Source organism: Salvia hispanica, chromosome 2 (assembly GCF_029641045.1).
Source record: "Salvia hispanica isolate PSC_SH4W2 chromosome 2, Shi_PSC_v1, whole genome shotgun sequence".
NCBI classification, from domain to species: Eukaryota; Viridiplantae; Streptophyta; class Magnoliopsida; order Lamiales; family Lamiaceae; genus Salvia; species Salvia hispanica.
Window position 1 is genome coordinate 37633663 of NC_142693.1, and position 27938 is coordinate 37661600.

Genomic DNA, 27938 nt, shown 5'->3' on the forward strand with positions numbered 1-27938 from the left:
TGGTACTCCCTCCGTCCCATATTAGGAGTCACACTTGCTTTTCAAATGATACTCCATCTGTCCCATATTAGGAGTCACACTTGCTTTTCTGCATTCGTTTTATAAAAATGATATAATAAATAGTTAAAGTGGAGAAATGGTAAAGTAAGAGAGAGAATAATATAGAGAAAATGCAGAAAAGCAAGTGTGACTCCTAAAGTGGGACGGAAGGAGTATATCGTAACTTAACCTTGTGGTTAGTGAGAGATCCAGTTGGGAAAAGGGTGAAGTACAACTGTTGTACAATATCAAGATTGTTGGAATCATGCTTGGTCAAAGGACTTTAATCAATAATAAATGTGACGAGATATTTAATTTTGTGAAATTAAATGAAATAGTGTTTATCTATATTCAGAGTAGATGACCGTAGTATATTCATTTTCTCAAATTCGATTCCCGGTAAGTGAGAAATAATGACACAATAACGCTAAAAATGAGCTATAAGAAAAGAACCTTATTAAAGATGTATGATTGCTACTTTACCCAATCTTGAGATTAATCAAATAGCTATTAAGAGTGTTTCTAAATGGTGACCTTGAAGATGAAATTTATATGGAAGAACCTGAAGGGTTTGTAGTACCTGGATAAGAGAAAAATGTATGCCAACTGGTTAAATCTCTCTATGGATTGAATTAAGTGTCGATATAATGACACTTGAAATTTGATAATGTAATGTTATCAAATGAGTTTAAAATCAACGAATATGACAAATGTGTCTACATTAAGAACACTGATACCTTATAATGTGCCTTGGAATTAAAATTCAGGGAACGTCTGAAGGAATCATCATGACACAATCCATTATGTTGAGAAATTATTAAAGAGATTCAATGCTTACGATAGCGTGCTGGCTAAGATGCCTATGGAGTTGAACATTTACTTGAGCAAAAACCAAGGTGATGTAGAAACGTATGGAGAATGACTGAACTGGTAAATAAAGAAATCAACGAATTAAGAATTCTAGAGTATGAAAACTAAAAGTAAAATTAATAATCAAAGTCTATCTTTTTAGTTCAACAATGAGGCCTTTATATAGGCAAAGGAAAATCCTAAACTTATGGCAAAATAATACTTAAAGGAAATAAATAAAAGGAAAATAAACAAAAAGGAAATTCTAATTTGGTATAAGGAAAAACAATTAATATTATCCATCTACTAATTCTACTAATTAAAAAATAAATAAAACCCAAAATATAACTTGCTTAGCTTTCAAGTATTGTCTTCTAAAACTGCATCATAAATGATGCAGAAACGTATGGAGAATGATTGTATTGGTAATAAAGAACTCAATAAATTAAGAATTCCGGGGTATAAAAACTCAAAGCAAAATTAATAATCAAAGTCGGTGTTTTTAGTTCAACAATGAGGTCTTTATATAGACAAAAGAAAATCTTAAACTTATGAAAAAATAATACGTTAAGGAAATAACTAAAAGGAAAATAACAAAAAGGGAATCCTAATTTGGTAGAAGGAAAAACAATTAATATTTTTCCATCTATTAATTCTACTAAGTAGAAAATAAATAAAATCCAAAATATAATTTGTTTAGCCTCCAAGTCTGGTCTTCTAGAACTACATCATACTCCCCTTATTGAAAAAGACACAACCTCGAGTCTACTTTATCGAAATAGCATCTTAACCCATTCAAAACTTCTCCAACTAGATCAATCATCATGCCAGCCTCCACATCAATCACAACCCTATTATTGTATGAGTTGCAATTAGCATTACTACAATCCTCATCATCATAAAAACATTACCCAGTGGCTTATTGTTCACAACCCACGACCACGCCAGATTATACAAACTTGTATACGAAATCTTGGGGGAAATCTGGTACTTGTACAAATCTCTCATCGTCAAAATCATAGCCCACCAACCTCAGATGCAGCTTGCATTTGCAAATCAGATACCAATGTGAATTCTATGTTCCCACTAGTATTATAAGCACACACAACAAAAGTTTGCCCAATTACAACATTAGAGCATCTGTAGGGATCAGATTAGTCTAGATTCACTAATTACCGAGACCTCTTTGTTCTTGTACAAGAGAGCTAAGCCAAATTCTCACCCACGCGGCTGATGTTACAACACGAATCAAAGTATCACAGATTAAGTACAAGAAACAAAGGAACCCTAGCTATTACAAGATCTCGAATGGATCTAAGCTATTATCCTTGCTAGCTCCATAATCTGCACACTTGACAAAACAGTTAGTAATAACAAGAAGGATCCTCTCGGATCAAAACACAGAATACTGACTAAGAACAAAGAATATAACCAAAGATCAAAGAATCTTGGCTCAGAACCCACCACAACCACACTGGTCTATTCTACCAGATCAAGACCCAAGGGAGCATAATTGGACCGGTTAGAGTTCACCCTCACACCACCGATGCCTTCACCACACGTTCTCCTCACACCAGATCAAGTTCCACCGAACAGAATCTCAGCACAGAACCTTCGAGTCTCACAAACCCTAGTTCTTCTCCAGCATCAAGCAATCAAAGAGATTGCCTTACTCCAGCACTCACAAAAGATCTACCACTCAAAGAACCGTGAGAGATCACCAAGAGATGGCCGGAAACTCATCAGAGAAGAAGAGAGAGAAGAGAGAATACACTGAATCGAATGTAGAGAGTAAGAGAGATCAAAGAATAATGAGAACGGCGCATAGCCTTCTCACATTAACAAACACAGCCCTACATCCAACGGTTGCGGAGCAAGATCCAGGTGAGGAGGGCACGTGGCTGCATCTGGTACAAGGAGATAAGTCATTGGGCTCGGCCCAACTAATTCCTTTTGGGCTCAAATAAAAGGCAGCCCAAATAATAGTCCACACCAATATCCAACATACTCCACCTTGGACATTTGGGAAACCAATCAAATGTTATAGGCTAATGTATTTTCATCACAGCCTACAGTACTAAGTCCACTAGCATTTTGAGAACCACCAGGTTGCCTTTAGACACCAGAGGGGCTGACACCCATTAGTCTAAAAGGACTTCATGCCTCCAGCCACCTACCACCGTTACCACAGCTGATAAGGTGGCTGAGGTCTTTCCCCCGGGACATGCAACCTATCCTAGATCAAAGTGCAAGTACTTAATGCAGAAAAGAAGTTTTTCTAAGGGTAAGGGCTTAGTTCCCATGTCAGCTGGGTTTTTATCAGTATGCACTTTTTGAAGAAAAACTTCACCCTTTTCTACAATATCCCTAATGTAATGAAACCTTACATCTATATGTTTTGTCCTATCATGGGAAACAGGATTTTTACATAACTGAATAGCAGATTGAGAATCAGAGAACACAACAGGAGACGATTTCACAAACTTAAGTTCAGAAAGCACTCCCTTTAACTAAACAACCTCTTTCATTGCCTCAGTGATGACAATATACTCTGACTCAGTAGTAGACAAGGCCACTATATGTTGCAACTGAGATTTTCAACTTATGCAAGACCTACAAACTGTAAACACACATGAGGTAGTTGACTTCCTCTTATCTCTGTCATTAGCATAATTGGAATCCACAAAACTAGTCAGTAAGACACCATCATCACATTTAGAATAGCACAAACCATACTTAGCAGTTTGCTTCAAGTATCTAAGAAGCTATTTCAGAACTTTCCAATGAACAGGGCCTAGATTGGACATATATCTACTAAGACAAGAAACTGCATAGGCAATATCAGGCCTAGTGCTAACCATCAAATACATCACAGATCTAATAGCATTAGCATAAAGAATTCTCTTCATAGCATCAACTTCAGTCTCTGATACGATCGGATTTTGTCCGTTTTTTATGTCAAAGTCACTCTACACGTCCATTATTTGCATATTTTGTCTATTTTGGTATTTTGACGTGTTTTGTGAGAAATGTGCATAACTGAGCCGAAAAAAGGAACCAAAATGCAAAGTCTGGAAATCTGGAGTCAGACGGTGACCGGTTACCGCCGCGAGGTTGTACGGCGCCCGCCGGCGCCCGGCGGGCAGAGCAGTGCAACGGTCCGCCTCGGAAAATTACGCTTGGAAGAGAAGTTTCCCCCGGCGACCACCGGAAGTCATGCGACAGTCCGCCGCCGGAGGAACAGACTCTCTGGACTCCAACGCGGCGACCTCCGGCCAAGGTGCGGCGGCCCACCGGAGAAAGGCGGCGAATCCGAGATGCCCTAGATTTGCTCCAAGATTTACTATATTTTGAAGATCTTTTCCTTCTACAACAAGGAATGGCTTTCTCCTATAAATAAGACCTCAAGCTTCATCAAATTAGAGAGCTTCTACTTGCAAAATAATTCACAGAGATCAAAAGCTAGAGTACTTCACTTGTGCAAGGAGTTGGAGAAGGATTTCAAGAACATCAAGAACGACAAGGATTCAACCTACGGGTTTTATTTGCTTTAGTTTTATGTTCAAATTGTTTTTCCTTCAATCTATGTGTTTAGCTTATTTCATCATGTGTAACTAAACTCATAGGATTCTAGGAATGTGTTAGTAACGACTTTGGTTATACAATTCATTTTTTTATTTTATATCCATTTTGTTTTTACTTTGTTTCTTCCCTAAGTAATTCTGAACACAATCTTGTATGATTTAATATAACTTGCTTCATAACCGTGAGAGAGTTCTAGCGAGTTAGATTCACCTGTTAATTGAGAGTGGGGACTTTTCAAGGGTCTTAGGTGTTAGAGTTTGTATACTAGAAATCACGTTTCGAGTGATTGAATACTGTAAAACTCTTATTTTATTTTCCAATAAATAAAACAGATTATTTTTGTCATAATGTTGTTATGTTTTACATTTAATGGATGTTAATGCATGTTTAAATGTATAAGTTAACTTAACAAAGTCTAAGTCTTTGTTTTAGTAGACCGGTTGTGGGCGTCGTCCACTTTAAGGTAATACGGTCAGTTCTAAACAAAGAAAAAGATGAATTTCACAACCTAGATGGAATTTGACTATCCATCGAGAAAGGTTGCAATGTCAGTCCGCATATTTCTAAGTCTTACTGAAATAAGATGACATTGGTGTGGTATAGCACTGAACGGATCTAACAGCAAGACTTGCCTTAGGCTATCTACTGAAAGGCGAGGTCTTGATAAATATTTATTTCTTAATCAATGTAGGTTAGCATTGAGCATACGGTATTGATTATGCACTGCTTTGACTTATCAAATGGTGCGGGTTTTTGGTGACCCAATTATCCTGATATATTGGGCAGTTGTGATCGATATCTAGCGGTGCTAGGATTGCTATTATATTGAATCGTGCGCGAGCTGAATCTCGCTTGATAATATCCTCAAGAGGAGCGCGAAACGAGTTTTTATTATTCGGAACCTAGCTAGTTGGAGTGTGATTACTCTATGAATAATAAATAAGCGTTTCATGCTAAGTCCACTCTTGGAATTAATAAGAAGTTAATTAATTAAGTCAATAGCAGACATTAATTAATTAATGGACATTTTAATCTTAAGCACGGGAAATGAAAGTTAAACGGAAACCCGGATTACTTGTAATTTCGGATTTGGATGGGGAGAGTTCAATATTACTTCTGTAGTGGCTGCTCGTAATATTCCAATTATAACTTATATTAAATTGTGGGTTCAATTTAATTAGTAAAAAGTAAATTGGATGAGCCCATATCCAAAACCTTCCATAGATCCCTGTCTGGGCCCAAAAGGAACTTAATATAAATAGGAGAATAAAGGAGACAGAAAACACAATTTCTCATCATTGTAATTTTCGAAAATCCCTTCCCCGGCTGAGGAGATTTTCGAATTCCTCTCCTATTCCGAAAAGGATTTCTTCTGTCTTCTTTATTTAAGTCCTAGTATTCTAGTAAGATCAGCCCACACTGATATTGGGATACAGTTCGGGAACCAGAGAGAAGATTTGTGGTTTAGTACTCAAAGCATCACGTGGAGAAGAAGCTAGCCATCTTCAATTCTTTGGAGAATTAATTAGGTATTTTTCTGCTTCGTAGAAAAGCATGTTTTAGGTTTCAATATTCTTAAAACATGTTTGATTCAAGTTGTAAGCATGATACATGTGATATTTACGCGAATAGGTTTTGTCTAAATAATCTGCTAAATAGATCTGATTATTATGTGATTGATTTATTTTCGCGCGCTTCCGCTGCCAGCACCTTCATTAGGAGCTTTATGGAGTTATGTGTTAGGATTGACAACCCTAATTTTGTAATCAACGTTTGCATCGCATGAGCATAAACTAGGTGACTCGTCCTATCAAAGTAATAATTGTGCTAGGGTATTGTAGTTTGGAATTTGTATAACCATAACTATGAACGCACATCCCTGGGATTCCCTTATCTCTATCGATTGTCTCTGTGTTATATTCGCATTTAGTTGTTAATTGTTTTTTATTGTTTTCTGTTTCCAAAAGTTTTCAAAACCTTCTGTTCTTCCAGATAGTAATTGAATTCTAGTAGAGGATAGACACTTTGTGTTTGCCTTCCCCGTGTTTGATATCCCGGTACTGACCTTTAGCTATACTATATATACTCTTTGTACTTGCAGGTTTATTTAGTGCTAATAAAAGTGCATCAAGGGCACAGATCTTTACTCAACATAAAATGAGCAGCTAAAGGCACAGAAGCAGGTTTAGCATCAAACATGTTAAATTTTTTTAGAGTTTTGTACACATAAGGCTCTTGATGCAACACAAGGGTAGAAGCTTTCCTATCTCTAAAGATGCTTATCCCTAAGATTTTCTGAGCATCACCCATATCCTTCTTGTCAAAATTCTCACTCAAAGCGAGCGTCTCCGGAGGATATGTTCAAATCTTCGTCGTGTAGATTCGTGCCAACCTCGAATCGCAAGATATTGACGAAAGATTATTTTAATGATTATTTAATTCCTAAATTAATAGATATCATTAAAAATAATATTATTTAATGAAATAAAATATTTTGGGAAGATTTCCCTAGATTTTAGGAATATTTAGATTATTTTCTATATCTATGAATATTTTATATCCTAGGTGATATAGATGAGAATAATTTAATAGTTTCCTAAATATAATATATCTAGAATCTATAATAAGATAGATATATATAAGATTTCATTGAATAATATAATTAATATTCTTCCTAATCTTGAACTTAGAAATTATATGAATTTAATTTTTCATGTCTAATTAAGATTATAAATAATGTTCTTTATTTTAGATATATCTTATAGTAAGACATGAATAAGAATTAATTTCTAGATTAATAATTCCTAATACTAAGGCTTTAAAGATTATAAAAAATTTAATTATCCAGTCAATTAAATACCAACAGAATTTAATTAGTCTTAATCTGCTTTAAGGCTAAAGGATAATTAATGAAAAACCATAACTAAAATGTCTAAGCGATAATTATGAACTTAAAGTTTATATATGGTCTCCATCGGTTGGACTGCCAAATTTTGTGAAGCTGATTTTCTAATATTATCGCCACCTACAAAGTAGGGACAATAATCCTACGAAAACGGTAAGTTCATAAGGGCGGACTTCTCACATAATAAATAGAATGAACTAGAAAGTGGTTCCCAATATTATTGCCACCTGCAAAGTGGGGACAATAATCCTAAGGAACTGCGAGTTTCAGGGTTCAATCAGAATTTATGAGATAGCTTGGTTTTGTTATCAGCACATGAACATTGTTATGGGAGTGTGTTGTAGAAATAAAATTCTGTAATGCTAAATCTGATGGTCATGCTTAGGCAGCATTTGGCGTGTTGACCTCCAAAGGAGGAAGATATTGATGCGTCGGTGTTGTGACCAGTAAAATTGTAAAGTTTTTGATGCGTATTAACCTCCAAAGGAGGATACAATTTATTAATTTTTCTGTTGTAAGATTTTGAAAAGTTCTATGGTTAATCTACTCAATTTCCTTACATAAGTTTATGACAAATAGTAAAATCTTCTGTTTGCAGTGCAATAAAATCCGTCAAGATGTCTTTTAATCCTCTTTCTGCCATTCTCAAAGAAAACAAACTCGAAGGCCAAAATTACATCGAATGGAAACAAAACTTGGATATCGTTCTCACAGCCGAAGAGTACAAGTTCGTGCTCACTACTCCACGCCCAGCTGTGCCGGCAGCTAATGCCGCGCAAGCATTGCGAGATGCGCATAGACGGTGGCATAAGGCGAATGAGATGGCTAAGTGCTATATGTTGGCTTCTATGTCATCAGTACTCAAGCATCAGCATTCTGCATGGAAATTGCCGCCGAGATCATGACAAATCTCGCAAATCTTTTTGGTACTCGGAATCGAAACGAAGTCTATGAAGGAAGGCTCGTCTGTGAGGCAACACGTCCTCGAGATGATGAGTCACCTCAACCAGATTGAGGTGTTGGGAGGGACAATCGATCCCGAGTCCCAGGTTACTATAATCCTTCAGAGTCTTCCCCCTAGCTTCCAGCAGTTCAAGCTCAACTTCGAGATGAACAAGTGGAATTACACTTTGGCAGAGCTGCTGACTGAACTTCAGTCGGCGGAGGACCTTATGGTTCAATCTAAGGTGGCCATGTTGAGTTTGGCGCCTAATTCCTCTGGCTCTAAGCCTAGAAAAGGAAAGAAAAAGGCACCGAACCCAGTGGCAGCTAAGAATGCTAAGGGAAAGAAGTAACAGCGGGGTGACAAGAAGCAAACTGGAAAGTGTTTCAAATGTGGAGAGAAAGGTCATTGGAAGCCAGACTGTCCTAAAAAGGGCAAGGCTACAGGTATGCACCATGCTCTAGTAGTCGAGTCATGTTTGGCTTCGACATCTACTCATACTTGGGTTATTGATACTGGAGCAACTGATCATATATGTTTTGATCCTGACTTAATGCAGGTGACAAGACGGCTACATGATCGTGAGATCGAAGTCCAGCTGGGCGACGCTACGAAAGTGGCGGCCGTTGCAGTGGGAGACGTTTATTTGCGTTTTTCTAGTGATAGATTTTTTATTTTGAAGAATGTTTTGTTGATACCTTCTTTTAGAAGAAATTTAATTTCAGTTTCTAAATTGTCTTTTGATGGATATTCGATTTCTTTTAATGACAATTGCGTTATTAAGAAAGATGGTTCTTATATCTGTCGTGGTATCATGGAAAGCAATATGTACACAATCACTTCGACACAATTTAATCAACGTAAATCAGAACTCAATAATACATCGAAAATTTCTAAGAAAAGAAAAGAACCTTCAAGTTCAATGAATGACACGTACTTATGACACCTTAGACTTGGTCATGCCAACGAAAGAAGGATTCATGCGATGGTTGATCAAGATCTCATCAAAGGTCTTGAGAAGGAACCATTTTCGAAGTGTGAATCCTGTCTCGAAGGCAAGATGACTAAGAGACCTTTTAGGTCAAAGGGAAATAGGGCCAAGGAAGTACTTGAGCTCATTCATACTGATGTGTGTGGACCAATGTCAACCGAGGCAAGGGGCGGCTATCGATACTTCGTCACCTTTATAGATGACTTCTCGAAGGTTGGATATGTCTATTTGATGCGCTACAAGTCTAAAACTTTTGACAAGTTCAAGGAGTTTAAGGCTAAAGTAGAGACGCGTATTGGTAAGACTATCAAATGCCTGCGATCTGATCGCGGAGGCGAATACCTAAGTGCCGAGTTTTTGGACTACTTATCAGTGGCGGGAATACAATTCCAAACGACTGCGCCGGGCACACCCCAGCAGAATGGCGTAGCTGAAAGAAGGAATAGGACCTTATTAAACATGGTCCGATCGATGATGAGTTATGCACGGTTACCTACTTCGTTTTGGGGGCATGCGTTGCTTTCCGCAACCTATCTCTTAGACCACTTACCTTCTAAATCAGTTCCTACTACCCCATATGAGTTGTGGAATGGGCGAAAGCCCAATCTAGAGCATCTCAGAGTATGGGGGTGTCCGGCTCATGTATTGGAAAAGGATCCAACTAAGCTGGAATCTAGGACGGAGGTTTGTGTGTTTATAGGATACCCTAGAGGAACGAAAGCTTATGAATTCTATAGTCTCAGAGATCAGAAAGTGATTGTGAGCACTCATGCCACATTCTTAGAGGAAGACTATGTAATGAATCATAAGCCCAGCAGTGAGATAGCTCTAGATGAGCTCACTCAAGTTACAACTTCCATTAACCAAGAACAATTACCTAGTGTACCAACAATTCCAGAAATTTCAACTAATACACCAGATATTGTAGTGCCGCGCCGCAGTGGGAGGGTCTCTCATGAGCCAGATAGATACATTGGTTTGGGAGAGTGCATGGATCACTCCTCGGACAACAATGTACTTGATCCCTGGAATTTTGCAGAGGCACAGGCAGATGTCGATCATTGCGAATGGGTGAAAGCAATGGATTCGGAACTACAATCAATGGTAGACAAGGACGTCTACGATTTGTCTGTCCTACCCGAAGGTTGTACTGCCATTGGGAGTAAGTGGATATACAAACGTAAACGTGGACCCGATGGACGAGTTAAAGTCTTTAAGGCAAGACTAGTGGCTAAGGGGTATACCCAAAAGGAAGGCATCGATTACGATGAGACCTTCTCCCCAGTGGCCATGCTCAAATCGATCCGTATACTTTTGTCTATAGCGGCTTACATGGATTGGGAAGTATGGCAGATGGACGTCAAGACTGCGTTTTTAAACGGCAGTCTTGAGGAGACCATCTACATGGAACAACCCGAAGGCTATGTGGTAAAGGGCAAGGAACACATGGTTTGGAAGCTTAAGAAGGCCATTTATGGCCTCAAGCAAGCATCTAGATCATGGAACCAGTGTTTCGATCAAACTGTTCAAAAGTTTGGATTCGAGAAATGCCCAAATGAAAGCTGTGTGTATAAGAAGGTTGAAAAGGGAAATGTTGTGTTCTTAGTTTTGTATGTAGATGACATTCTTCTAATTGGAAACAATAAAAAGATGTTGTCATCAGTGCGAACTTGGTTGTCCAGCCAGTTCGAGATGAAAGATATGGGTGATGCGGGACACATTCTCGGTATCAAGGTTCTTAGGAACCGAGGTAAGAGAATGTTGTGCTTATCCCAAGAATCTTACATCGAAACAGTACTTAGACTCTTTAGCATGCAAGATGCCAAGAAAGGTTTTCTTCCTTTTAGACATGGCATCCATTTATCTCAAGAGATGTGTCCTAAGACAGCATCTGAGATAGCAGAGATGAGAAGAATACCATATGCCTCGGCAATTGGTAGTCTCATGTATGCTATGCTTTGTACTAGACCCGATATCTGCTTTGCTGTTGGCATGGTAGCAAGATATCAATCTAATCCCGGCCAAGGACATTGGACTGCCGTAAAGAACATTCTCAAGTACTTTAATCGGACTAAGGACTATGTTCTAGTTTACAATGCAGCCGAGCTCTGTCCTTTAGGATATACAGATTCAGATTTTCAATCTGATGTAGATTCGAGGAAATCAACTTCCGGATATGTGTTTACCTTAGGAGGTGGAGCCGTAATTTGGAAGAGTGTAAAGCAGAAATGCATTGCAGACTCTACCATGGAAGCCGAATATGTGGCTGCTTCGGAGGCTGCAAAAGAGGCTGTATGGCTTAAGAACTTCCTTCTGGACTTAGGTGTGGTTACGAATATGCCCAAGAGCATCATCATTTATTGTGATAATTCTGGTGCTGTGGCAAATTCGAGGGAACCACGTGCTCATAAAGCGAGCAAGCACATAGAGAGGAAGTATCATATCATTCGAGATATAGTGCAGAGAGGAGACATACAAGTGGTCAAGATTGAGTCAGAAAACAACCTGGCAGATCCTTTCACGAAGGCATTAGCGGTAAAGTCGTATGAAAGCCATGTTGAAGGAATAGGAGTTCGACTAATTCAAGACCTCAATCCGCTTTCAGTATAAGTGGGAGATTTTAGACGTTAGCACAATTTTTGTATACTCGAAAGTGTTTTGAGTATAAGTGGGAGATTGTTAGAGTTTGTATACTAGAAATCACGTTTCGAGTGATTGAATACTGTAAAACTCTTATTTTATTTTCCAATAAATAAAACAGATTATTTTTGTCATAATGTTGTTATGTTTTACATTTAATGGATGTTAATGCATGTTTAAATGTATAAGTTAACTTAACAAAGTCTAAGTCTTTGTTTTAGTAGACCGGTTGTGGGCGTCGTCCACTTTAAGGTAATACACAAAGAAAAAGATGAATTTCACAACCTAGATGGAATTTGACTATCCATCGAGAAAGGTTGCAATGTCAGTCCGCATATTTCTAAGCCTTACTGAAATAAGATGACATTGGTGTGGTATAGCACTGAACGGATCTAACAGCAAGACTTGCCTTAGGCTATCTACTGAAAGGCGAGGTCTTGATAAATATTTATTTCTTAATCAATGTAGGTTAGCATTGAGCATACGGTATTGATTATGCACTGTTTTGACTTATCAAATGGTGCGGGTTTTTGGTGACCCAATTATCCTGATATATTGGGCAGTGGTGATCGATATCTAGCGGTGCTAGGATTGCTATTATATTGAATCGTGCGCGAGCTGAGTCTCGCTTGATAATATCCTCAAGAGGAGCGCGAAACGAGTTTTTATTATTCGGAACCTAGCTAGTTGGAGTGTGATTACTCTATGAATAATAAATAAGCGTTTCATGCTAAGTCCACTCTTGGAATTAATAAGAAGTTAATTAATTAAGTCAATAGCAGACATTAATTAATTAATGGACATTTTAATCTTAAGCACGGGAAATGAAAGTTAAACGGAAACCCGGATTACTTGTAATTTCGGATTTGGATGGGGAGAGTTCAATATTACTTCTGTAGTGGCTGCTCGTAATATTTCAATTATAACTTATATTAAATTGTGGGTTCAATTTAATTAGTAAAAAGTAAATTGGATGAGCCCATATCCAAAACCTTCCATAGATCCCTGTCTGGGCCCAAAAGGAACTTAATATAAATAGGAGAATAAAGGAGACAGAAAACACAATTTCTCATCATTGTAATTTTCAAAAATCCCTTCCCCAGCTGAGGAGATTTTCGAATTCCTCTCCTATTCCGAAAAGGATTTCTTCTGTCTTCTTTATTTAAGTCCTAGTATTCTAGTAAGATCAGCCCACACTGATATTGGGATACAGTTCGGGAACCAGAGAGAAGATTTGTGGTTTAGTACTCAAAGCATCACGTGGAGAAGAAGCTAGCCATCTTCAATTCTTTGGAGAATTAATTAGGTATTTTTCTGCTTCGTAGAAAAGCATGTTTTAGGTTTCAATATTCTTAAAACATGTTTGATTCAAGTTGTAAGCATGATACATGTGATATTTACGCGAATAGGTTTTGTCTAAATAATCTGCTAAATAGATCTGATTATTATGTGATTGATTTATTTTCGCGCGCTTCCGCTGCCAGCACCTTCATTAGGAGCTTTATGGAGTTATGTGTTAGGATTGACAACCCTAATTTTGTAATCAACGTTTGCATCGCATGAGCATAAACTAGGTGACTCGTCCTATCAAAGTAATAATTGTGCTAGGGTATTGTAGTTTGGAATTTGTATAACCATAACTATGAACGCACATCCCTGGGATTCCCTTATCTCTGTCGATTGTCTCCGTGTTATATTCGCATTTAGTTGTTAATTGTTTTTTATTGTTTTCTGTTTCCAAAAGTTTTCAAAACCTTCTGTTCTTCCAGATAGTAATTGAATTCTAGTAGAGGATAGACACTTTGTGTTTGCCTTCCCCGTGTTTGATATCCCGGTACTGACCTTTAGCTATACTATATATACTCTTTGTACTTGCAGGTTTATTTAGTGCTAATAAAAGTGCATCAAGGGCACAGATCTTTACTCAACATAAAATGAGCAGCTAAAGGCACAGAAGCAGGTTTAGGATCAAACATGTTAAATTTTTTTAGAGTTTTGTACACATAAGCTCTTGATGCAACACAAGGGTAGAAGCTTTCCTATCTCTAAAGATGCTTATCCCTAAGATTTTCTGAGCATCACCCATATCCTTCTTGTCAAAATTCTCACTCAAAGCAGCTTGCACACCTTTTATGGTTTTCAAACAGGGACCCATAATAAGCATGTCATCAACATATAATAGCAAAAAACAGGCACATCATCAAGGTTCTTAACATATAAGCATGCATCAAAGGTACTTCTAACAAAGCCTAACTTCTGCATACATGTATTAAACTTGATGTTCCACTGCCTAGGAGACTGTTTTAAACCATACAAGGCCTTTTTTAACAAGCATACATGATTGTGGAACTTGGGATCAACAAAGCCCTCAGGCTGTTTCATGTAAATAGGATTATCAAGATCACCATGCAAAAAGGCAGTTTTAACATCCATTTGCTTTAATTCCCAATCAAAATGAGCACACAAAGCAAGCATCATTCTTACAGTAGTAAATTTAACAACAGGGGCAAAAATTTCTGTGTAATCTACCCCCTCTTGTCGAGTAAAACCTTTTGCCACTAATTTGGCCTTATACCTAATGCCCTCCACCTCATTTTTCAGTTTGTAAAGCCATCTGCAGTCAACCACAGATGCACCAGGAGGCAAAGGTACAAGGATCCAAGTAAGATTAATTTTCAGAGAATGCATCTCCTCCAACATGGCTTTATGCCACTGATTCCAGAATTTAGATTTAGTAGCATGCTTATAAGTTTGGGGCTCATCCCCATCAGATTCATACACATTGAAAGCCAAATTTATAAGAGCAACTAAACCAACAAAGCCATCAAACTTAGAAGATCTTTTGACATTGACCCTTCTAGTTATATCTCTAGATAACACATAATCCTGCAAATTAGTATCATCAATAGCATTTTGAATGCCACTAGGGCTATGTATCACATTCTGGGCAGGAACATGAGGAGCATTTCTAACAGGACTATCATGCATGTAAGGCACATTGTCATCAACATTTTGGGCAGGATTATCATGCATCACATTTGGGTTTCCTTCATTAGGTGTCTCATTAGGTGTAAAGACTGGATAAGTGTTCCGGAATGGTTGCTCCACCTCACTTGGAGCATCACTGTGATGCTCCACACCAGTGAGTGTATTTGAGGACTCCACCTCATTGAGGGGTTCATTGTCCACATCTATAGGATATGGGTTACTTGTCAATCTTAAGTAAGGGAATTCATCTTCATTGAAGACTACATCACTACTTATTATGACCTTGAACCCAGGTTCATCCCTTAGCCAGACTCTACAACCTTTGACACCTTCAGGATAACCTAGAAAAACAACTTTCCTAGATCTAGGCTCAAGTTTATCAGACTTAGTATGCACAAAAGTAGTACAGCCAAAAACCCTTAGGTGAGAAAAGTTAAGAGGTTTTCTATAAAACACATATTCAGGACACTGACCAACCAGAGGCACAGAAGGAGACCTATTTACCAAATAAGTAGCAGTTAATAAAGCCTCACCCCAAAACTTTTTTGACAAACCAGACTTAGAAAGCATGCATCTCACTTTATCAAGCAAAGTCATGTTCATTCTCTCAGCAACCTCATTTTGCTGAAGGGTATAAGGCACAGTTCTATGTCTTTTGATTCCAAAACCATCACACAAGTCATCCATTATTACAAAACTCCAGGCCATTATCAGTTCTAATAGCCTTAATTTTCTTGCCAGTCTGAGTTTCAATCAAGATTTTCCAAGTTTTCAGTTTTTCAAACACCTCAGACTTATGTCTCATCAAAAAACACCAAACTTTACTTGAAAAATCATCAATCACAGACAAGAAATAAACATATCCAGAGTGAGAAGACACAGAAGCAGGCCCCCAAACATCCATATGCAAATATTCCAGAATACATGTACTCACATTTGCAGGTGCAGGAGTAGAATGAAAGGAGACCCTATGTTGTTTACCCAGCACACAAGAATCACAAAAAGGCAACTCACTATGAACATCATTATCAGATAGGATGGCATGCTTTTTCAGAATACTCAGGCATTTAGCACTCATGTGACCTAGCCTATTATGCCACAACATGGTTCTATCAGATTTAACAACATTGGCAAAAGCTTTTTCACATGTAAGAGGCACAACAATACAGACATATAAACCACACTTCTTTTTAGCTTTGAACAGGCACATAGATCCTTTGCAAATTTTCATACAGCCTTCCCCCCACTTTCCCCCCATACCCTCATTTTCAAGAGCAGTACAAATCAAGTTATAGCATAGATCTGGAACATATCTAACATCCTTCAAGTTGAACACATAAACATTTTCAAACTTCAAACACACAGTGCCAATCCCAAGAATTTCACACTTCTTGTCATCAGCCATAGACACAAAGGTTTTAGTTACATGTTTCAGCTCAGAAAACACTTCCTTGAAAGGACTCACATGATAAGTACATCCAGAATCACATAGCCACTTATTAGATGTAAAAGAGAAACCAGGAGAAGCATTCACAAATTGCAAATCATGCACCATGAACACAAAATCATTTACATTATCAAATGTAGCAACATTGACAAGGGTTTCAACCTGGGCATTGTTATTGGGAAACTTATTCTTCTTAGGCTTAGTACAATCTTTCTTATAGTGCCCAACATCTCCATAGTTGAAACACTTCCTATAGGTTTTAGGATCCTTACTTCTATACCTAGACCTAAACTTTTTCCTAGAGTTTGAGGTATTACCAGAACCATTACTGGGCTCATTGCCCCCTCTAGATTTAGATCTTCTTCTGACATTCAAAACCTTAAAATAGGCATTCTTATCATTACTTCTCTCCTTAAGTTCAAGTTCTTTAGATTTCAGGGAGCTAATGATGAGGTCTAGAGGAGCATAATCCCTACCATACTTAATGACAACCTTAACATCACTATAGGAATCAGGTATGGCATTCATAAGGGCTATGCTAGTGTATTCATCTATAGTTTTATCACCCGATCTCTTAATGTCCTGAACAAGCTTCTGAAACCTATCCACATTGTCATCAATATCTTTTGCAAGATCAAGCTTGAATTTAAACAACTTTTCAAGCAAATACATTCTTGAAGACATAGAGGTTTCAGTGTACAGAGTATCAAGCAATTTCCACATTTCAGCAGCAGTTTCCTCATGATCAACTTTCCTAATCACAGAATCAGACAGATTTAACACAATAGTAGCCCTAGCCAACTCATTCATTTCATCTTTTTTGTCCTGAGCAGTATCCTCAGGTAAAGTACCATCAACAACTTTAAAAAAAATTTGCTGAATCAAAACACATTTCATTTTCTGTTACCAAATAACAAAATCATTTTTACCATTATAGGGAAGCAAACCAACATGCTGAGCCATTTTAGCAAGAATTTTTGCAAGAACACAGGAAGCAACACAGAAACACAAAGCCTTAAACACCTGAAAACACAGGGACATACACAAGCAACACAAGAACAAACACAAAGCATTCACACAACAGATAGGACCTCAAATCCTTGAATGTCACGAGCAAAACTGGCCAAGACTATCCCAGCTCGCAATCACTCACTACTGGAGGGCGCAAGGGGTCACTTGGGCAGTACAAGATGCTTGGTGGTCAAGTAAAATGAGATCACAAGATCACAGAGAACAAGAACCAGCGGAAGCAACACAGAAAAGAAAGCACAGAAAGTCCTAAGTCTTTGCCAGAGACTGTCTACCAGAAACAAAAGCCCAAACCTATGATTGGCACTAAATAGAAAGGAAAACAAGGAAGATACAGCCAATTTATCAGAGTGAATCCCCTCTCGAAGGAGGATTCCACTTGCCCACCTCCTTAAGCGACTCGGCGTGCTAGACTAATCCCCCCGTGGCTCTGATACCACTGTAGGGATCAGATTAGTCTAGATTCACTAATTACCGAGACCTCTTTGTTCTTGTACAAGAGAGCTAAGCCAAATTCTCACCCACGCGGCTGATGTTACAACACGAAATCAAAGTATCACAGATTAAGTACAAGAAACAAAGGAACCCTAGCTATTACAAGATCTCGAATGGATCTAAGCTATTATCCTTGCTAGCTCCATAATCTGCACACTTGACAAAACAGTTAGTAATAACAAGAAGGATCCTCTCGGATCAAAACATAGATTACTAACTAAGAACAAAGAATATAACCAAAGATCAAAGAATCTTGGCTCAGAACCCGCCACAACCACACTGGTCTATTCTACCAGATCAAGACCCAAGGGAGCACAATTGGACCGGTTAGAGTTCACCCTCACACCACCGATGCCTTCACCACACGTTCTCCTCACACCAGATCAAGTTCCACCGAACAGAATCTCAGCACAGAACCTTCGAGTCTCACAAACCCTAGTTCTTCTCCAGCATCAAGCAACTCCAGCACTCACAAAAGATCTACCACTCAAAGAACCGTGAGAGATCACTAAGAGATGGCCGGAATCCATCGGAGAAGAAGAGAGAGAAGAGAGAATACACTGAATCGAGTGTAGAGAGAGAGAGATCAGAGAATAATGAGAACGACGCATAGCCTTCTCACATTAACAAACACAGCCCTACATCCAATGGCTGCGGAGCAAGATCCAGGTGAGGGGGGCACGTGGCAGCATCTGGTGCAAGGAGATAAGTCATTGGGCTCGGCCCAACTAATTCCTTCCTGGCTCAAATAAGAGGCAGCCCAAATAATAGTCCACACCAATATCCAACAGCATCCACAATAAGGGCCGTCCGCACGGACGTCCCACCGGCTAGCGGGAAGGGCCTGGCGGACGTCCGATATTGTATCAGGCTAGTGGGACGGACGAGAAGGTGAAGGATGAGCGGTTAGCCGATCGCTAGCCGCCTATTATGCGGCGAGCGATCGGGGCTCGCTGCACTTCATTTCATTCACACCACTTGTTTTAACGAGTATCTCTTCCTCCACTCTCATTTCTATAGAAAAGAATGGATCGCGACAGTGACTCTCCCATCACCGGCGAATCACAAACTCCATCGTCGTTCCCCAGTGGAGGTGGGGGAAATGCCGGTGGAACGGGCGGCCACATGGCCAGTGGATGGGGGAACCCTGGCGGAATGGGCAGATGCCCGGCATGGCCGGCAGGATGAGGGGGGTGCCCGATGCGATGGGGAGCGCCATGGGAATGCATGGGTGGCATGCCCAGGACTGCCGGAGGCAGTAGATCGGGGGTCCCCCAATCGCCGTTTGAGGACAATGTCTATCGGCCCAGTTTGGATCACTTGACCGGTGGTTCGGAGGACCCTACTCCACCGGAGACTCAGTACACCGACGTCGACGCTTTCTCACTGGTGGAGTTGGGTCTTTCTCCGATGAGGGAAAAGACTCCTCAGCCCACTAGGAGGGAACCGGTGGTAGGGCGGTGGGGAAGAGCGAGTGATACTGGGGGAAGGGGGAGTAGTTCGGTGGGAAGGTCGAAGAGGAAGGGCAAGTACAAGGGGGTTGCAGGTGAGTCGTTGCAGGCAGGGGAGGAGGGGGAAAATGTTGAGGGACGGAGGCCGATTTGGACACCGGAGGAGTGCACTGCTCTAGCAAAGGCCCGGGTCTCAGTCGTAGATGATCTCATTCGGTAGAATAATCAGAACACCGACGGGATGTGGGCTCGCATCTTGGCGAGCTACGTTGTATTTAAGCCGGCTGGTGTGAAGTATCACAAGTCTGAGGAACTCCGGAAACAATGGGAAAGGATAAGGGCAAATGTGATATTACTTTTGTGTGAAAGGTGCAATCTTTGATGGGATATTACAGGAGGGCAAATGTGCTTACTTTTCAAGATTTGACGTTTGTTAATTTTTTTGATAATTAGGGTGTGATTGATTGCCTATAAACCAATCATCGTTTTTTCCCTGTTAATGGTTTTCTTTTCAGTATTTGATTTTTTTTATATTCTGGTTCTTGTTCCATGTGAATTTCAGGAGGGTTATATCATTATATCAACATTTCTTTGAATAGAAAATGGACGGTGATCTGAAAAATCACGAGATTTCTCATTCACATATTGATGATGATGAATGCAAGACAGAGATGGGGCTTGGCAACTATGGGTATATATCTATTTCACTTCATTTTGACCGTTGCTTCTTACTCCCTCCGTCCCCCATTAAGATTCACACTTTTCCATTTCGGTCCGTCCCCAATTAAGAGTCACACTTCATTTTTACCATAAATAGTAAGTAGGTCCCACATTCCACTAACTCAATTCACTCACACTTTATTATAAAACCAATATAAAAAAATGAGTCCCACATTCTACTAATAGGGGACGGAGGGAGTATTTTTGTTGTTTGGATGATTTGCTGATTGACCTATGATTGTCTCTTATGTTTTTTTGATTTGAAGATTGAAGCTGAAGCCTCTCTCTATAGGTAGATAATGATTTTTTCTAAATTTCAGCTGCTCGCATTATCGGAGGAGGTGCAAGATCATAGCACCTTGTTGCAATGAAGTATTTGATTGCAGGCACTGTCACAATGAAGCAAAGGTGCTCCAATTCGATTCTAACTTTGTTTATTCATGAAGATTATGTGATTCCATTTGTTAGGTAAAATTATACTAACAGTATTTTTATTTATTGAGCAGAATTTGATAGATGTTGATACACTTGAACGCCATGATATCCCACGTCATGAAGTAAAAAGGGTCAGTATTGCGTTATTTCATTCTTGAATCGAGTTCTTGTATGATCGATAATGAGTGCTCTCGGTTACCTTTGGAATAAGGAGAAGGTGGTTTATTTGGTCAATTAGATTGTACCAAGTTGAGATTTTCAACTACTTTTATGTGGCCGCGATATAGTTTGAATATGCTTATTTTTGTTCTGTACTCTTATTTTCATACAAAACTTGTGTAGTTTTAGTTATTGTATGAGTTTTACTTAGATCATATATATGTTTTAATAATCATATATAATTACTTTGATTTAATATCCCATCTGGTTTCAGGTCATCTGCTCATTGTGTAATACGGAACAAGATGTAAGATTCTTCATTTAGATTTACAAATTAGGGATGTTTTATTAGAGTTTTACGAAGATCTCTTGATTAAAATCTGCTGCTTTTGTTCGCCATGTAGGCTCAACAAATATGTATTTCTTGTGGCGTTTGCTTGGGGAAGTACTATTGCTCAAAATGCAAATTCTTCGATGATGATGTAAGATTCTTCATTACATTCTTTATGAAATGAAACCCTGTTTCTTTCTAACTTATCTACTTAAAACCAACCTGATTATCAATTTCAGGTTTCAAAGAATCAGTATCACTGCGATAAATGTGGAATCTGCAGGTTGATTGCTTTTCTCGGTTTCTCCTTTTAATTCAAAACAAGGTTATAAAATACGTTGTATTGTGCATCATCATTGTCTAGTTTCATAACCTGTATTCATCTAGCTGTTGGTCCTTGTTCCCCTCATTATATCTCATGTTTCAAAACAACCACGATTAATGTTTGACAACAACCGTATTTCCGTACAACATAGCACACCCTCTGCATATATATTTTCTCATTTCGCTTCTTTCCTTTGTTGTGTTAGAACTGGTGGTGAAGAAAACTTTTTTCACTGTGATAGATGTGGTAAGTCGAATTAAACCAGCCTCATTACTTTTCTTTTATTTTGAAATCAAGCATTTAAAGGTACTCTAATTCTTGTTTCAGAGTGTTGCTACTCAAACTTGTTGAAAGAGTCACACTTATGCATAGAGAAAGCCATGCATCACAACTGCCCCATTTGCTTCGAGGTAAACAAAAGTTGCTTGAACGAGGTGCTAGCGAGTGATAATCAGTTGTTTGCCTAAAGTTTAACTTGTATTACCTCCAAATGCAGTATATATTTGATACAACCAAAGACATAACGGTCCTCCCCTGTGGCCACACAATTCATCTCGACTGTGTTAAAGAGATGGAAACTCGTTTCCAGTAAGATACTCACTCGTGTTGTAATGATTCCCCCGACTATGATATTATTATCCATGATCGGCTATTTGACTACGAGGTTTGGTTGCAGGTATGCTTGCCCAGTTTGCTTGAAATCGTACTGTGACATGACCCGCGTCTGGGAAAAGCTTGATGAAGAGGTTGCTTTGACACCTATGCCTCAAATCTACCAAAATAAAATGGTAGGAATTTTGTATAGTTAAAAATCAAAGCTTGTTTTACCTTTAAACACAACCTAATGTGATTGGTATTTATTAGGTGTGGATCCTTTGCAATGACTGTGGAGAAACAAGTGAGGTGAACTATCACATTGTGGCTCACAAATGCTTGAACTGCAAGTCTTACAACACGAGTCAGACGAGAGGAGGCCACACGTCCTGCTCGTCTGGAGTATCCGAGATGCTCTGATGATCAGCCTTCCCGTCTATCGATTGCAACCAACACGTTGTTGGTAGCTTGCATTGCAGCTGGAAGATCCATTTAATTTGTTCCTTCATTCCTTATCTAATCATTCTACTTTGATGCATAATTTCCATGTACTACTTTTACTTATTCTTATCTAATCAAATCAAAAGTTTACATCTCTTTCTCTCTTTTGCACACAATTATAAGTTTATAACATGTGAACAACAAAAAGACATGAAATTTGAGAAAATACAAGGAAGAAGTGAAGTGACTCTTCCTTTTATTACTACTACAAATAAGGATTAATTGAACAAATTTATAAAATGTGATTCAAATTTCATCTACAGGGCTGCAAATGAAAATGTCTCGACTGTTTTTGGGTTGCAATGGCCTTGCATTTTTCTCCGCGTACTGTCAAGATAAAAAAGAACCATTAGTATTTATGAGAAGGAAATATTAATCTATTAATGATTTGAATAAAATTTTAGAAAATATAGCCATAAATGTTCTCTTTTTCTGTGTTCGTCCTTGTATAATAATTTAATTTGTTTGTGGTTAAACTTACATCATGAACAGCTTCTCTAAGCAACTTCACCTGGTCCATGGAAACAGTTCTAACCTGTATTTCATTTCAAGACATTTTAATGCCATAAATTACATAAAGATAAAATAAAATACGAACATAATAAGATTGGTTAGACATACAACATGACAATATGTCCGGACCACTAAAATATAATACGTTACCTTCTTATTGATAGTCCAAATAACTCCTTGTGTACATGGAGGAACAGTAAGAGATCCCATGTATCTGTAATACTTTTTGTTGTGCACATTGATATCCGTTGCATCGATCATCCCCACTGCTACCTCTTCGTCCTTCTTATCAATCATCGACCTTATACTTGGAATAAACTGACACAAGAAAAAATATTACAGATTGAAAATTGAAAGTTTTACATAAATATGAAATACTAGTACTATAATATTACCTTGGAGAGAAACTTGTCAGGTTTGCCAATCTTGTATAGGACTCCAAGAACATAAATTTTGTTTTGGAGGTTGGGATCTGTACTCAGGTGCACCAAGTGTAACTCCATGTCATAACTGATGCAACATTAATCAAGTGATTTATGCATGGTGATTATACATATATAACCCCTTAATTAATTAGTCATGTGTGTGTGTGTGTGTTTACCTTCTTCCATGGATAGTGTGCTCGGAGGGAGAATGCCAGTGGGCTTGTCGGAGAGGGTAGTCACTGCCATTAATCACAACTGATCCACCATCACCAAGCCATTCAATCTTCAAACATCCAACCTCCTTAGTTACTCAAGTTCCGTTCGACTAATTAGGGAAACATGATGTATATAGTATAATCTTACTTGAATGTCATGGCCTCTATTCTTGACAGTTGCATTAGCAGCTCTATAATTGATCTTCTTATCATGATCTGTAATAATTCTAACTCTCTCATTTGACAAATCTATTGGAGACTGCATACTTCCATTGCTACACTCACTCCATTCTTTCTTTATCTCTCCCCATTTTGCTGGACCCTTTGCACCATTTTCTGAATAGTCAAACTCTCTTTCATCCTCTGATCAAAAACAAAAATTAAGAATGAGATTCATTAGATGCTAAAACTATCAAGAGAATGTAAATTCTACTAGTATATGTATATTGTTACGTTACATACCCACTTCTTGAGCAGTGCTTGATTCTGATGCAATCAAAATGAGCAACAGAATCAGAACTGAATCAAGAATGTTGTGCTTCTTGTTCCTGCTCTTCATTATGCTTACTTTTCTCCTTCTTTTCCCTTCTTTTTTAGGTAAGTTTGGGGTGGGACAATTACAACTATATATGTGTATATAATAAGAGAAACAACAAAAGCAGGTCACAATTCATCATTTTTCATGCTGGGGTTCAACAACTAAGGGGTTTTTTAATTCTTAAATTATAAAAACTCCATCCAGAAATAGTATCTTAATTTGCTGGCATTAATTTCATATAATCCAACATGCATTGTACTGCTGGCACATTAAGCCAAGCACATTCCAAAAATATGTTATTCTTGATAATTATAATAAAATACATATATACTCCATCCGTCCCACAAGAATATGCACTTTCTAATTTTAAAAAGTCTCTTCTCTCTAATAAGGTGAGACTCATTCTCCACTAATAATACTGAAGAAAGAATTTGGGGATCGAAATTATGTATATTTACTTGAAAGAGATCAATTAGGGATCAATCCCAATATTCTCGTGATATCTTCTAACAAATACTGTAATTACTTTTTCTCTCTACCTCTCTCTTACTTTACTAATTTTACATTAAAACACGTGTCAAACCCAAAGTGCATATTCTTTGAGGATGGAGGGAGTATATATTATCTGAATAATACTAGTACTGGTATTTTGCATACTATTGTACTTATTATAAAATAATCAATAATTCAGTAATACGACATGGTTAATTATAAAATACCACATGGGACTTACTAACTTACTACTCTGATCTATGATTGTTTTACTTTGTGGTCTTTGGAACGACAACAACTACATAGTTTATACAGAGTTGGAGAGGGATATAATATGATTTTTAAACTTTGTTAAGGGAAGACTGCATCACTTAATTTATATGCTACTCTTTGGACTGAAACAATAATTGAGAGAGGTTCTAATGGAAATATTCGCGACCATCATCAGACGTGGTTCTTGTTTCCATCTGTTTGTCACCACTGAAAACAACATTTTATCTACCATTTTAGAAGGCGTAACTATAAAGTAGCAGACACAATTATTTTAAAATTAGTGACTGACTGTGGAGTAGTTCATAATACAAAATACATAACATAAACCATTAGTATATGTATATCCCCAAGACAAAGTCATGAATTGAAAACGTTTGTTGATTATCAAAAGCATGATGCCTCTGAAAAAGTTAACATAATTTTCGTACTATAAAGTTGGAATATTACTTGCCATAATAGACCATTATCTAATACTACTATATCTATAAATAATTTCAAAATTAGAAATTCTCGTTTCCTACTTATTATTTTTATACTGAAAGAAAAATAATAAATAAATAAAATGTATATAAAAAAAATGAAATTCCTAGGTACTTGTAAGTTTGGGCCCTAAAGTTATAGCTCTGGAAGGCGATTGGACATGAAAATTGGGCTCATAGCCCATCAGGTATTATTCAAAGCCAATTCAAGCCTTTATTTTTGCTGTGAATATTTTGTGCAATAGAAAAAATACATATAGATCGTCTATGTGTATTTTTTGTTTTATCCTACCTCCGTTCCACATTAAGTGTCACATTTAATGTGAACATGAATTTTAAGAAATGTAAAGAAAAATAGGTTGAATAAGTTAGTGGATTATGGATCTCACTTGTATATAATAGTTTGAAGGAACATATTTTTTGGTCCACGAACTTTGCCAAAGTATCATTTTAGGTCCGTGAACTTTGAAAATATCATTTGAGGTCCATCAACTATGGGTTAATATCATTTGAAGTACTTTTTTACTATTTCCAAGTTTTTCTGGATGAAAATACCCTCAATACCTTAAAGGGTATATATTCTTAATAAACTTATCATATACTCATATTTTTTATAAATATCTTTACAATATATTTTTGACGAATTTTTTAAATATAATTTGACATTCAATATTACTCCGTCACTTAATTTTGTGACATGCAAGTAAAATTGCTTCTTCAAATTTTTTTATATTAAAGAATTTTAAAATTGGATAAAGAACTTTTCTTTAATAATAAAATAGTAGTATTGAATAAGGATATTTTACCTGCATGTCACAAAATTAAGTGATAATATTGAAGGTCAAATTATATTTAGAAAATTCGTCAAAAATATATTGTAAAAGTATTTTTAAAAAATATGAGTATATGATAAGTTTATTAAGAATATATACCCTTTAAGGTATTAAGGGTATTTTTGTCCAGAAAAACTTGGAAATAGTAAAAAGTACTTCAAATGATATTAACACATAGTTGATGGACCTTAAATGATATTTTCAAAGTTCACGAACCTAAAATGACACTTTAGCAAAGTTCGTGGAACAAAAAAGATGTTCCATCTAATAGTTTTATAATAAAATGTGAGTAGAATTGGTTGGTGGAATGTGGGGTCTATTTACTATTTATAGTAAAAGTGAAATGTGACTCTGATTGTGGGACGAACCGAAATAGAAAAATATCACATTTATCGTGGGACGGAGGTAGTAAGATCATCGTACAATATTTTATTTTAATAAGTACTTGTATATTTTATCTCGTCCAATCCATGTGTTACGATTCTGTTAACTATTCCATATTTCGTTTTAATAAGTGCTGGTATATTTATCTCGTCCGATTCTTATGTTACGATTCCGTTAACTATTCCATCATGTAATAACATGTCGCCCACTAATTAATGAAATAAATTTTACTCATTATTCTAGCTTGAAATTTAAAATATTGATATGAAATTTTCTTTTCGCCAATCTCTTTCTAGTGACAAATTGATATGAAGATTATTGAAGCAAAGAATCTAAAGAACAAAATAAGTAGAGGATAAAAAATAACTCAACCAAATTAATTAGGATGTAATTCCAAGTATTGACAATCACTGAACAATAAAATAAGAGAATAATATAAAAACGAGTGAGGGTTTACCAAGAATTCACACGAGTAATCATAAATATATAACAAAGGGGAACGAGAAACTTTGTTTTTTTAATTAGTGATAAAATTATCATTTTACCATTAATTTTTTAAAAAAAATAACGTCAATTGACGTCCGATGTTAAAATTATTTTGTGAGGGTTGGGGACGACCATTGTATTCGCGATTGACCCTAAGAGACAATTGGACAATCCTAATGTTCTAGAGGTGCTAGATCCACGGGGACAAGGGTAAACGCCACTGCTTGTGGTGATTTCATGACGATGATATTGTTTTCTATTTAGACAGGGGACCTCAGCATTAAGATTTGGTTGAATTCTGTAAAAAATATTTCGTTTGCTGCATCATCTTCGTCTATAAAAAAGAAATTGAAGATAATTACTTTTTTATTTAACCCACACAGAGCTTTTTATACTAGCTGTGTATTTATAATATGACATGGAATTTATTTTAAATAAAAATGGATGACATGTTATTTAGTTTAACGAAAATATGATGGTCCATTAAATTAAGATCAAATAAAACTAAATACTCTAAAATTGCAAAAACACATAAAAGTAAAGTTATAAAAAAAAATGTAATAATAAATCTTTTAGTCCGAATCAAAGTTTCGCGAACTTTCCACAGAAAAAATATCTATAATTATCAAGAAAGAGCAGCTGCAAGTGGACTGGCAGAGCGGGTGACCTGTACGGGGCTTGCGGTGTGGTGGCCGATTTCTATTTGAGGAAAGTTTATAGTCAGCACTCACCATATCTAAAAATAGATGAGATATTTCATATTAGTATTTATCTTTAGTAAACAAAAGGTTCATGGTTAGTTACGTAGTACTCCATGTGTCTTTAGATACTTTGTCTTATATTTTTCATTTCAATTTGTCTCAGAGTCGGTTC

At 37.3% G+C, this 27938-nt stretch overlaps 2 protein-coding genes across 2 annotated transcripts in view; one reads left to right on the forward strand and one right to left on the reverse strand.

Moving 5' to 3' along the window:
• The window catches only part of LOC125201533 (E3 ubiquitin-protein ligase RZFP34-like), a 45289-nt gene extending 22767 nt beyond the window's left edge, over positions 1–22522 (forward strand). Inside the window, exons 2-12 of the mRNA XM_089064118.1 lie at positions 19925–20053; positions 20403–20490; positions 20589–20648; positions 20951–20983; positions 21081–21158; positions 21247–21290; positions 21538–21578; positions 21660–21742; positions 21829–21920; positions 22009–22120; positions 22197–22522. Of these exons, the coding sequence (XP_088920244.1) occupies positions 19965–20053; positions 20403–20490; positions 20589–20648; positions 20951–20983; positions 21081–21158; positions 21247–21290; positions 21538–21578; positions 21660–21742; positions 21829–21920; positions 22009–22120; positions 22197–22346 (870 nt within the window). The 5' untranslated portion in view covers positions 19925–19964 and the 3' untranslated portion in view covers positions 22347–22522. The remainder of the gene's footprint in view (positions 1–19924; positions 20054–20402; positions 20491–20588; positions 20649–20950; positions 20984–21080; positions 21159–21246; positions 21291–21537; positions 21579–21659; positions 21743–21828; positions 21921–22008; positions 22121–22196) is intronic.
• A 117-nt stretch (positions 22523–22639) lies between these two features.
• On the reverse strand, positions 22640–24196 carry LOC125202068 (carbonic anhydrase Nec1-like). The gene is made up of 7 exons (XM_048100389.2): positions 24043–24196; positions 23729–23943; positions 23542–23648; positions 23336–23450; positions 23091–23258; positions 22909–22962; positions 22640–22754 (listed from the first exon to the last, which is right to left on the reverse strand). The coding sequence occupies exons 1-7, from the start codon at positions 24137–24139 to the stop codon at positions 22674–22676; spliced, it is 837 nt and encodes a 278-aa protein (XP_047956346.1). The 5' UTR covers positions 24140–24196; the 3' UTR covers positions 22640–22673.
• Between the last annotated feature and the right edge of the window lie 3742 nt (positions 24197–27938).

Excerpts from the sequence above, each read along its gene's own strand:
- LOC125202068 (XM_048100389.2), bottom strand. The coding sequence starts at position 24,139 with ATGAAGAGCAGGAACAAGAAGCACAACATTCTTGATTCAGTTCTGATT. Across the intron at positions 23,944-24,042 it reads AAGCACTGCTCAAGAAGTGG|AGGATGAAAGAGAGTTTGAC; the intron begins GTATGTAACGTA and ends GTTTTTGATCAG. Across the intron at positions 23,259-23,335 it reads CTGACAAGTTTCTCTCCAAG|TTTATTCCAAGTATAAGGTC; the intron begins GTAATATTATAG and ends TTCTTGTGTCAG.